Source organism: Xyrauchen texanus, chromosome 36, assembly GCF_025860055.1.
Source record: "Xyrauchen texanus isolate HMW12.3.18 chromosome 36, RBS_HiC_50CHRs, whole genome shotgun sequence".
Classification (NCBI taxonomy): Eukaryota; Metazoa; Chordata; class Actinopteri; order Cypriniformes; family Catostomidae; genus Xyrauchen; species Xyrauchen texanus.
In genome coordinates, this window is record NC_068311.1 from 34314214 (window position 1) to 34327435 (window position 13222).

At 39.6% G+C, this 13222-nt stretch overlaps 1 protein-coding gene across 1 annotated transcript; it reads right to left on the reverse strand.

Moving 5' to 3' along the window:
- Positions 1–325: 325 nt before the first annotated feature.
- Positions 326–12546, reverse strand: nudt8 (nudix (nucleoside diphosphate linked moiety X)-type motif 8). The gene is made up of 5 exons (XM_052106875.1): positions 12494–12546; positions 10479–11327; positions 10204–10336; positions 1848–1925; positions 326–1727 (listed from the first exon to the last, which is right to left on the reverse strand). Exons 2-5 carry the CDS (start codon positions 11324–11326, stop codon positions 1533–1535), a joined length of 1254 nt encoding a protein of 417 aa, XP_051962835.1. The 5' UTR covers position 11327; positions 12494–12546; the 3' UTR covers positions 326–1532.
- Positions 12547–13222: the final 676 nt, after the last annotated feature.

Genomic DNA, 13222 nt, shown 5'->3' on the forward strand with positions numbered 1-13222 from the left:
GTAGCGTAAGCTAGCTTACGCAATACTCGTTCCCTCATCTAGAGAGAACCGAGGTTACGTTAGGTAACCGATACGTTTTCTTTGCTATCCTGGGTTGTTTAATTTTTGTCAGTTTTCTAAAACTGTCTGGCGCCCGAGTTTTCTTTGTAAAATAAATAATTTAAGGCGCCACTCGCCACTGTTACACATTCATCAATGCAAGAAATACTATCTTGGAAAGCTGCCAAATCATCATTTTTGTGGTTCATTTATTGAAAAGTAAAAATGTAATAGTTGATTTAAAAAGACTTTCGAAAATGTATAGAAGAATGAGTCAGAGACCAAGTCTTGTTCCTCATTTATTCATCGACCGTTGTAGAGAAGTATTTCTCTTCATTAGACACGTTCACTGGTAGTAAATGTTCAAACACAATTCATGATAGCATCTGAACCAGTGATGTCTTGTCCAGCTGTAATCAACTTTGATAGCCAGACAGAGCCAGAGCTGAGAACCACAGGTCACACATACAAACTCAAATTTAAATGAATAAGCACAAAACACAAAAATGGAAAAGTAATCAAAAAATGAAACATGAATTATTTAATGTAAAACAGAGTATTCAGATTAGTTTGGGAAGAGTTCAGAAGGGGTGTGAATGAAATTCCTCCAGTAAATAAAGACTGAAAATGTATTAATCCGGAGAACTTTCATCTTTTTATCAGGTTTATTGGTGTTAAAAAAATGACAGTTAAGTTACACTTGAAAGGGGCTGAATTAATCATTTGTGTTAAGGTGAGGGTAATAAAGTAATAGAAGGAAAAGGTAAGAAAAAAAATGAATTCCCAAAAGTATGTTTTTTATAAATAATTACTGGAGACACGGTGCCAAACAATACACCAGCAGAACCAATACATTTCATTCTGTTGCAGTAGTTATTAAACTCGGCATTTCAAAGGAAGAATCTCACATCAACACATGCCGGGGTCATGTTTTAACACAAAACCAACAGAAAGAAGAACGTAAATGGAATGAAGCCTGTTTTTAGTACTTTTAAGATTTTTGCATTGTTACATTATTTGCCCTGAACACATCATACACCCATATTCTCATTATTATAATTGAATTGTCATTACTGTAATGCTTATTCTCATCACTAGTACTATAATAATGAACATCACAGTGATTTTTAAATAAGGATAAATTAAATCAATTACATTGCATAAATCCTTCTATAATTTATTGTAGAATTTTGATCACATTACAGTAATGACGATTAGATGTTTTCACATTACTGTAGGCCAATGACAGTTGGGGTAAATAATGGAATAATGTCATGATTCAAGTCTAATTGTCTTTAAAAAAAGCCTTCATTTTCTTTATGCAAAATATGATTTCTTGTTTTTTCATTTAATTTTCAGGTGAAAAATGTCCCCCGCATTTCTTGACTGTTTTTGTGGCATTCATCCGAAAACCACATCTGCCATATAAAAGCATTTCCTTAGTTTACTGCTGGTCCTCTGTGTTGATGGTGCTACTGGACCAAGCTGTGGTCTTATAGTTGCTCTGGTGGGACAATAAGTTTGAGCGTGTGATCCAAAGCCACTGCCGTCAGGCCCCAGACTCGATACTTGGGACTGTGAAACACAGGGAGCGTGTATCCGTAACGATCACCGGTGCGAAAGTGCGTGTAGCCTCTGTTTTGGGGTTGACATAAATGCTCAAGTGTGAGCGTAAAAACCTCTTCCACCTGTGAAACAAAGAAGTGAAGCATCATTCAACAAAGAAGAACTGGATAGACTTTGACAAGTACTCCAGATTAAGACGTGTATTGTACTGTGAGGTAATATGTGTTGTGGTCTGTACTTACCTCACTTGGATTAGGTCGAAATGAGAGTGCCTCCAGTGGTCCAAGATTGGCTATTACGGGCGCAATCATCATTCCGGACTACAAATAAATAAATAGACAAATTCAGATGGGGAATACAGTCAAATCAATCATTTAAGCATTCATTTAAAAGGAATATTCAAGTTCAATACAAGTAAAGCTCAACTGACAGCATTTGTGGCATAATGTCGATTACCTTCTTATTATTCTAATTATGAGGTTATGATTTTATTTCAAGGACAAAAAGTGCTCAGTGCAAGAAAAGACTAAATTATTTCAAAAGTCAAGAGATCTTCAAAGTCAAAAACAGCGCACCTGATTCCATTTTTAGCTTTAAACAAGTTGTCTAACGTAAATCATCTAGTGGACTCTCTCAATTTGACAAATATTAAACAAATTTCATAGAGTTTTTGTGATTTTGTTCATGGTATTCCAATACACACATACTGTTTCAAATTGGATTAGGTATTAGAAGGCATTAACAGATTATTAATCTAGAACAAAAGATAAACTTCCCCATAATGTACATCAAATCAGGATACCGACCCATAATATCCATGCATATTATATATTCTGATACAATAGTGCGCAACAGTTCCAGTCTACGTTTTCAGCCGTCTGGGTTCCGAAAGTATTTTCCCCATGATGATGTGATTCATATCACCATGTATGTTTTCAGGCAAAAATGTATTTAAAATCAAAAAGACAAAGGTACAAGACTACGTACTTACCATCTTTCATGAGGACACACTACGATCCCATAAAGCATTACAATTTCAGGAAATCACTACTCTGATAAGCTGAAAAACAAGTTTTCAGCTAACGACCTTGCATCAGTGTGGAGTGGCCTGAAAGAATTTACTAACACCATTCCCCAACACTGTAGGGAACTGAAGAGGCTGAAGACTTGAATGGGTTTTACTGTAGATTTGAAAGGCCCAATCAAACACAAACATCAACACCTCCCTGCAAACACCCTCCTACCCTCTCCTGCTACTCATCCTGCACTTAAGATCTGTAAAGAAGTATGCAGTGTCTTCCGAAAACAAAAGACAAGGAAAGCACAGGGGCCCAGACAGTGTTTCACCTGCTTTTCTTAAATCCTGTGCTAACCAGCTGGCCCCCATCTTCACACAGATCTTCAATAGGAGCAGTGTGAAGTTCCATACTGCTTTAAATGCTCAATCATCATCCCTGTACCAAAGAAACCCAAAATCACATGACTTAATGACTACAGAACGGTCACTCTGACATCTGTAGTCATGACTGGTGTTGGCCCACCTGAAGAAAATCCCTGTAACCTTTCCAGATCCCCTTCAATTTGCTTATCGAGCAAACAGGTCTGTGGAGGATGCAGTCAACATGGGATTGCATCATATCCTGCAACATCTGGACAGACCGGGGACATACGCAAGGATTTGTGGACTTCAGTTCGGCTTTCAACACCATCATCCCAGCTATACTCGAGACTAAACTACAACAGCTCTCTGTTCCCATGTCTATCTGTCAGTGGATTACCAGCTTTCTGATGGAAAGGCAGCAGCTTGTGAGACAGGGGAAATTCACTTCCAGCAACTGTACAATCAGCACCGGTGGCCCCCCAGGGATGTCTGCTCTCCCTACTACTCTTCTCCCTCTACACCAGTGATTGCATCGCCAAGGACCCCGCTGTCAAGCTCCTGAAGTGTGCAGACGACACCACTGTCATCGACACCACATGAGTCTGGATACAGAAGGGAGGTTGAAGAGCTGGCTCACTGGTGCAGTCAAAACAACCTGGAGCTGAACAAGCTCAAAACGGTGGAGATGATAGTGTACTTTAGGAGGAACACCACAACACTGTCCCCTCACAATTCTAAACAGCACCATGGCAGCTAGGAATAGCTAGGAAACCGATGGAGTGCGTACTCCAGGTAGGGAATGAAGTTTTGCCCCAAGTGAAGGAGTTCAAGTACCTCGGGGTCTTGTTCTCGAGTGAGGGGACAATGGAGCGGGAGGTTGGCCGGAGAATCGGGGCAGCGGGGGCGGTATTGCACTTGCTCTATCGCACCGTTGTCACGAAAAGAGAGCTGAGCCGAAAGGCAAAGCTCTCGATCTACCGGTCAATTTTTGTTCCTACCCTCACCTATGGTCATGAAGGTTGGGTCATGACCGAAAGAACTAGGTCGCGAGTACAAGCGGCCGAAATGGGCTTCCTCAGAAGGGTGGCGGGCTTCTCCCTTAGAGATAGGGTGAGGAGCTCAATCATCCGTGAGGAGCTCGGAGTAGAGCCGCTGCTCCTTTGCGTTGAAAGGAGTCAGTTGAGGTGGTTTGGGCATCTGGTCAGGCACGTCCAGCTGGGAGGAGGCCTCGGGGAAGACCCAGGACTAGGTGGAGAGATTACATCTCCACACTGGCCTGGGAACGCCTCGGGGGTCCCCCAGTCAGAGTTGGTTAATGTGGCTCGGGATAGGGAAGTTTGGGGCCCCCTGCTGGAGCAGCTGCCCCCGCGACCCGACTTCGGATAAGCGGTTGAAGATGGATGGATGGACCATGGCAGCAGTGGAGTCATTCAGGTTCCTGGGCACTACCATCTCACAGGACCTGAAGTGGGAGACCCACATTGACTCCATTGTGAAAAAGGCCCAGCAGAGGTTGTACTTCCTTCACCAGTTGAGGAAGTTCAACCTTCCACAGGCGCTGCTGATACAGTTGTACACAGCAGTCATTGAGTCTGTCCTCTGCACTTCAATAACTGTCTGGTTTAGTTCAGCCTGAAATTGGATATCAGAAGACTACAAAGGACAGTTTGGACTGCTGAGAGGATTATTGGTTGCCCCCTGCCACCCCTTTGGGAGCTGTAAACATCCAGAGTGAGGAAAAAGACTGGAAAAATCACTCTGGACCCCACTCACCCAGCCCACTACCTTTTTGAACTGTTGCCTTCTGGACGATGCTTCAGAGCTCTGAGCACCAGAAACGGAAGAGTTTTTTCCCTCAATCTCATGAACAGTTCAAACTGCCCCATTATGAAATAATTATGTGCAATTCAGTCTTATCTTTTTATATTTATCCAACACATCCAACTTCTTCTGCCATTACATTTCCTTGCACTGTATATAACAGATTTGTATTTAGTTTTGCACTACGTATGTTTATGTGTGAATGTCTGTGTGTGTATATGTATATGTATGTATATATATATATATATATATATATATATATATATATATATATATATATATATATATATATATATATACACACACACACACACTCACCTAAAGGATTATTAACAACACCTGTTCAATTTCTCATTAATGCAATTATCTAATCAACCAATCACATGGCAGTTGCTTCAATGCATTTAGGGGTGTGGTCCTGGTCAAGACAATCTCCTGAACTCCAAACTGAATGTCAGAATGGGAAAGAAAGGTGATTTAAGCAATTTTGAGCGTGGCATGGTTGTTGGTGCCAGACGGGCCGGTCTGAGTATTTCACAATCTGCTCAGTTACTGGGATTTTCATGCACAACCGTTTCTAGGGTTTACAAAGAATGGTGTGAAAAGGAAAAACATCCAGTATGCGGCAGTCCTGTGGGCTGAAAATGCCTTGTTGATGCTAGAGGTCAGAGGAGAATGGGCCGACTGATTCAAGCTGATAGAAGAGCAACTTTGCCTGAAATAACCACTCGTTACAACCGAGGTATGCAGCAAAGCATTTGTGAAGCCACAACATGCACAACCTTGAGGCGGATGGGCTACAACAGCAGAAGACCCCACCGGGTACCACTCATCTCCACTACAAATAGGAAAAAGAGGCTACAATTTGCAAGAGCTCACCAAAATTGGACAGTTGAAGACTGGAAAAATGTTGCCTGGTCTGATGAGTCTCGATTTCTGTTGAGACATTCAGATGGTAGAGTCAGAATTTGGCGTAAACAGAATGAGAACATGGATCCATCATGCCTTGTTACCACTGTGCAGGCTGGTGGTGGTGGTGTAATGGTGTGGGGGATGTTTTCTTGGCACACTTTAGGCCCCTTAGTGCCAATTGGGCATCGTTTAAATTCCACGGCCTACCTGAGCATTGTTTCTGACCATGTCCATCCCTTTATAGCCACCATGTACCCATCCTCTGATGGCTACTTCCAGCAGGATAATGCACCATGTCACAAAGCTCGAATCATTTCAAATTGGTTTCTTGAACATGACAATGAGTTCACTGTACTAAAATGTCCCCCACAGTCACCAGATCTCAACCCAATAGAGCATCTTTGGGATGTGGTGGAACGGGAGCTTCGTGCCCTGGATGTGCATCCCACAAATCTCCATCAACTGCAAGATGCTATCCTATCAATATGGGCCAACATTTCTAAAGAATGCTTTCAGCACCTTGTTGAATCAATGCCACGTAGAATTAAGGCAGTTCTGAAGGCGAACGGGGGTCAAACACAGTATTAGTATGGTGTTCCTAATAATCCTTTAGGTGAGTGTATATACAGTGGGGCAAAAAGTATTTAGTCAGCCACCAATTGTGCAAGTTCTCCCACTTAAAAAGATGAGAGAGGCCTGTAATTTTCATCATAGGTACACTTCAACTATGAGAGACAAAATGAGAAAAAAATCCAGAAAATCACATTGTAGGATTTTTAATGAATTTATCTGCAAATTGGGGGATTAGTATTTGGTCAATAACAAAAGTTTATCTCAATACTTTGTTATATATCCTTTGTTGGCAATGACAGAGGTCAAACGTTTTCTGTAAGTCTTCACAAGGTTTTCACACACTGTTGCTGGTATTTTGGCCCATTCCTCCATGCAGATCTCCTCTAGAGCAGTGATGTTTAGGGGCTGTCGCTGGGCAACACGGACTTTCAACTCCCTCCAAAGATTTTCTATGGGGTTGAGATCTGTAGACTGGCTAGGCCTCTCCAGGACCTTGAAATGCTTCTTACGAAGCCACTCCTTCATTGCCCGTGCGGTGTGTTTGGGATCATTGTCATGCTGAAAGACCCAGCCACGTTTCATCTTCAATGCCCTTGCTGATGGAAGGAGGTTTTCACTCAAAATCTCATGATACATGGCCCCATTCATTCTTTCCTTTACACGGATCAGTCGTCCTGGTCCCTTTGCAGAAAAACAGCCCCAAAGCATGATGTTTACACCCCCATGCTTCACAGTAGGTATGGTGTTCTTTGGATGCAACTCAGCATTCTTTCTCCTCCAAACACGACGAGTTGAGTTTTTACCAAAAAGTTCTATTTTGGTTTCATCTGACCATATGACATTCTCCCAATCCTCTTCTGGATTATCCAAATGCTCTCTAGCAAACTTCAGACGGGCCTGGACATGTACTGGCTTAAGCAGGGGGACACGTCTGGCACTGCAGGATTTGAGTCCCTGGCGGCGTAGTGTGTTACTGATGGTAGCCTTTGTTACTTTGGTCCCAGCTCTCTGCAGGTCATTCACTAGGTCCCCCCGTGTGGTTGCAGATTCAGTCTTCCCAGCCTGGTGCAGGTCTACAATTTTGTTTCTGGTGTCCTTTGACAGCTCTTTGGTCTTGGCCATAGTGGAGTTTGGAGTGTGACTGTTTGAGGTTGTGGACAGGTGCCATTAATACAGTTAACGAGTGGAGGACAGAGGAGCCTCTTAAAGAAGAAGTTACAGATCTGTGAGAGCCAGAAATCTTGCTTGTTTGTAGGTGACCAAATACAAATTTTCCCCCATAATTTGCAAATAAATTCATTAATTCCTACAATGTGATGTTCTGGATTTTTTTTTACTCATTTTGTCTCTCATAGTTGAAGTGTACCTATGATGAAAATTACAGGCCTCTCTCATCTTTTTAAGTGGGAGAACTTGCACAATTGGTGGCTGACTAAATACTTTTTTGCCCCACTATATATATATATATATATATATATATATATATATATATATATATATATTTATTGTCTATTAGTGTATTCTATACATACTTTATTTTCTATTACATTTTTATGTTAGTGCCTGACCAATATGGGATTTTTGAGACCAATGCCGATTTTAGAGGGGGGAAATTCACTGATTACCGATATTGTGGCCGATATAGTTCAATTTTGAGCTGGAATGAAAACAGAACTTTTCTGTGTGGATTTTGCACCGATATGACTATGCAAAGGTACTTAGAAGGCTGCTTGCTTAAAAAAATTACAATTTTATCAAAGGATATTTGACAATATTATTATACATTATTACAAATTCTAGAAATGAACACTGAGAAAATAAAGAATAAATAAAAATACAATAAATAGCTTAAAAAACATCAGTACTGTATGTTTAGTATCAGTCAAATGCTGACTATATTAATACTGCCAGTCATTTAGTGTCAGGTTTTAAAACAAGAAGCATTTACACCAGCCGAGACAATGAGATAAATGGCGGCGTTACACCGTATACTGCTATACAAGTTCAGGGGAAACTATCAACGGTGGAAAACCAGACTTTTAAATATTACAGTTTATATATGCAAAGACTGGAATTGTTCGGTTGAAGGGGGCACCAAACTGCGAATCCTGAACAAAACAGTTTGGTGAATACATGTTTACACATTAGCTTCCACTCAGCTGAAAAGCAATGAAAGTAGCTACGTGGTTAGCTAGTTAGCTATGAGCCCGTTTTCAAGTAAAAGATGGACCAGTGTGAAATCAACACTCAACAGACACAATCCACCACCACTTGAGCTGCAAAAAGATGCTCTGATGTTTCCTTTCAATCTGCTACATAACTGACTGCACAGACAAACTATAGCAAACATTAGTGACATGGTTGTCAGGGACAGTGTTAATGTTATATTAGTTCAATTGAAAAGGGAAAATGATGGGGTCATTTTTTATTAACTTTCCAGTATGTATTTCACAATAGGCACCGCTTAACTCCGCCCTGTCTGCAGAACCACCTTCAGCTTAGAGTCAGCTCTGTCGGAGCGCACTCTGCTGGACAAACTATGTAATGACACCAATTCTAAAGCATTGTATTCTGCATTATATGTTCTGAAAAAAGTTTTCATATCTGCGCATATTGGTAAACATACACCGATATGATATATTGGTCAGGCACTAATATATATATATATATATATGTATTTGTATTTATTTTATTTTTTGATGTGTGTGTACTCAGGCTTGGCCACAGGGATGTTTGTCAGGGTTTAGGATTGGGAGGGGGGAAGGGAAATAATGGGGTTTAGGGGGACAATGGTTGACTCTGTACATAAAAGTTTTGTTGTGTTCTGTGTCATGCTGGAGCAGCAACCAATACAAATTTTAATCTGAAAGGTCTTACTAGAGAAAACAAATTATGATCTAACATGGATCTTCCGTTAAATGTATTCCATTACTCCCCAAATGTGTTCATTGGTATACCGTTTTGGCAAACTCTAAAGATAGTAGAGAAGAATGCATATTGGGACGCAGTGTTAATTTGAGAGAAAATGCAGGACTACTTTTATTAGTATGTTTCTTAGCATAATAATACTATTTCTAAATGTAAGAACAAATTACTAAAAGGTGATGACTTACAGAAACCAGTGGAAGTTGTTATCTACCATCTATTATGCACAAAAATACTTTTTGTGAAAAATAACAATATCAAAAAGTTTGTGTAAAAATAATGCTAAATAAAAGTTAATATATACAGTCATATAAAGTCATTTACTGTCATATTACATTGTGTTATGTATACATATATATATTATACACCGATCAGCTAAAACATCTGCCTAATATTGTGTAGGTCCCCCTAGTGCCACTAAAACAGCGCCAACTCGTATCTCAGAATAGCATTCAGAGATTATATTCTTCTCACCACAATTGTACAGTGTGTGATTGGTTATCCAAGTTACCGAAGACTTTGTCAGTTCAAACCAGTCTGGCCATTCTCTGCTGAACTCTCTCATCAACAAGACATTTCCATCCGCAGAACTGCCCCACACTGGATGTTTTTTGTTTTTGGCACCATTCGGAGTAAATTCTAGAGACTGTTGTGTGTGAAAATCCCAGAAATACTCAAACCAGCCCATCTGACACCAACAACCATCCATGGTCCACATCACTGAGATCACATTTTTCCCCATTCTGATGGTTGATGTGAACATTAACTGAAGCTCCTGACCCATATCTGCATGATTTTATGCACTGCACTGCTGCCACACGATTGGCTGATTAGATGATCACATGAATGATTGTTGGTGCCAGATGGGCAGGTTTGAATATTTCTGGAACTCCTGGGATTTTCACACACAACAGTCTCTAGAATTCTAGAAATCAAAACCACCATAACAGAATGCTTGTGTAAACAAACAGAAAAAACAAACTCACCATATCCCGCAGTGGTTTCAGCACACCCCAAACTTTATCTTCTGTGATATGGATTCCCAGCTCCTCACGAGCTTCTCTGAGTGCTGTATCTACAACACCTCTGTCCGATGGGTCTTTCTTTCCACCTGCAAAACTGAACACAACATGTCTATGAGAAAAACCAAAAGGCATTTCATTGAAACATCAGAGATCATTAACTGAGAACAGGGCCAACACAGGAGCTATACACACTTTCCATTTAGAAATGACCATTACTGCTTGACATGAGAGCATACCTGACGTCACCTTTGTGCCTACCCTTCAGCTTTGCAGATCTCAGCGTGAAGAGGAGGGCGGGTCGCCCACTCACAGCACACAGACTCACCAGCACTGCCGCCCAACTCTTTCCCTCACGCTCATACTGAGCAGCGTTGGGTCGCAGAGACTGTTTGCAGCGCGCCTCGTTTCCAGCGGACAAACACTCATCCAGCACTGCGCACTGTTGTGCATTTCTGTGCAGTCCCCTGATTTGGACAGTAACCGGTGCCGATCGGCTCATGCTTTTAAAACGCCCCATCCACAGCCATGTGCCTATATAAGACAATCTCAGGAAGTTACCTTTGCTAATTGTGTGTTGTTTTAAGGCGTAGCAGCGTGTTTGTCTTTCAAGTTCTGCCATTTCTCGGTCAGGAGAATTTTGTCGATTCTCTGTGTTGATTTCGGGCAATAGGCACTTTATGGAGTTAACTGCAAGAGGATATTCTGATGGAGACGAATGTAACAACAGGAAGGTATTTGCTGAGTGTACCCTGTTAATAGAACTAAAATGAATGAGTGTTAATAGAACATGAGAGGTAACACATAGCATTATTGTGTCTGGTTGAGGTACATGCTTGAAAGGGTCCAAAACACCTGAGAATCTACTGGAAACTGAACGGAGGGTGTGAAGGGACGTTAGAGATGGTTTTAAATAGATGTCCTTGTGTCGTCCCCTCTGCTGTGTGGCATCACGTCGCAAGCAATATCCTCTCCAAAAAGCTCCGCTGCAAACTGTCTGATCACTCCTGATGTGAAGAGTGTATCTGAGAGTCAATATCAATCTGAGCTGATTTACTGAAGTCTTCATGTGAGGAGTCTTAAACATTCTGCAAAAACACAGTTAAGATGTTAAATGTGCGGTAAGGTAAATAAATCTCTTTATAATACAATAATTCAGATAATTAATATACATTATTGTGGCAGACGAGTCAAGTGTTGTGTGGCTTTAGAAGGCAATATATTGTTTATTTCCATATCATTGAACATATAATTGTCCTTTCATTGTCCACATCAAGCCATTTTGCCATTTAATTCATTAATCTGTCAGAGGTAGATGTATTAGAAGGGCTGTGGCTACAATTATGAAATTTGGCTGATTTACTGATTTACAGTATCATGCATTTTGTCTCATTTTTGAAAGTGTATGTGTGCTTCATTTATTCATATTCAACATGGAATCATATAATAAAATGGAGATATCTGATTTTCTTTAAGGCGTTAAAACTCATTGTAGAATGAAATGAAAAAATAACATTTTAAATATCAAATTATTTCAAAATACTTCAAATATAATTTTTTATTTATAGACTATGATATTCTATTTTATAATGTCGTTTTAAATTATATTATGCAAAATACTTTGTCCTACATGTTTATGTTAAGGCTCTTTGACTAAACCCACGAGACCTTATTTATCATAAAAGATTCTATGTGCATCTGTTTGCATTCATACAGTATGTGACAATATCAATTTAATGACATTAATGAAAACAGTTGGCGTTTGCCTTGTAGTTTTTTTTTAAGTATTATATTGTAAAAATATTATAATTTAAGACTATGTGTTTGAAACCATCATATAATATCCTACAGCTGCGAGAAAAACACACATTTCTCTCCCTTTAATTCGTTTATATAAATGTGAAAACATTGTTCAGCCATTAGAGAAACGAGTTAACAGAGTTTAAAGACGCCACTAAACTCTATAAAGATGTTGAAATTAAATACATAACTGACATGAGGAACAGACAAGAAAACATCGATCATAAAGCAAAGATACATATGATACGTTATCATATTTAAAATAAATAACATTGAAAAATAAGACATTTAATAACAAGAAAATTCTACTGATCATTAATTTCTATTCATTTACATAAGTGTAAGTATATGCATTGTACTCCACAGCGATATGAACAAACATTTGATTGAAAGTTACAAAAATTTATCATAAAAGAGATGAAACAGGAAAAAAAACCCGCACATTGTTCCTCACCTTAAAAACAAAGTCAGCACAATGATGTTCGACGGATGTTTGGAGAAAACTGCTTCTTCTACGAGTGTGTGAATGTTGAACAGACGCACGTGACCACCTACTGGACAACCGCATCACTGCTCCACAGGAGCAGTTTAAAAAAAACATTTAAATGGATAGAATCGAAGAGTGCTTTGTGACCTTTAAAATCAATCTCATTACATTTACTTTATTGTTTTGAATAACTTCAATATATTCACAACAAATTCACAATAAATGTGGGTATCCATACATACTGCATTTATCATGCATTTGTTTTGTTTGTACTTGCTGCTGTTCAGTTCTTTGTATTAGTAACCTTTTCACCCCCTTTAGAATTCTCCTTTGATACTTAAAACATTCACTGGTTTTCTGACATTTCTAGTCTTGAGTCTTCAAATCTCAAGTGCACAGTCAGTCACAGACTACAGAGCACATGTGCAATTTCAGTTAATCTCAGGAAATTATTGCACCTTCATATTAAAACAAGTCATGGCCCAACATTTATGGTTTCACCACCTTTGGGACCAAAATTGAATCCATAGTTTAAGAAACGCTGTTCTAGAGAAACCAACTGGCTTAAAGCAAGGGTTTAGGGACCCCGGGGGGTCCAAAGGGGTCAGTAGAAATTTTCACCAAAAAATTAAATTAAATAAATAAATAAATAAATAAATATAACACACACACACACACACACACACACACACACAC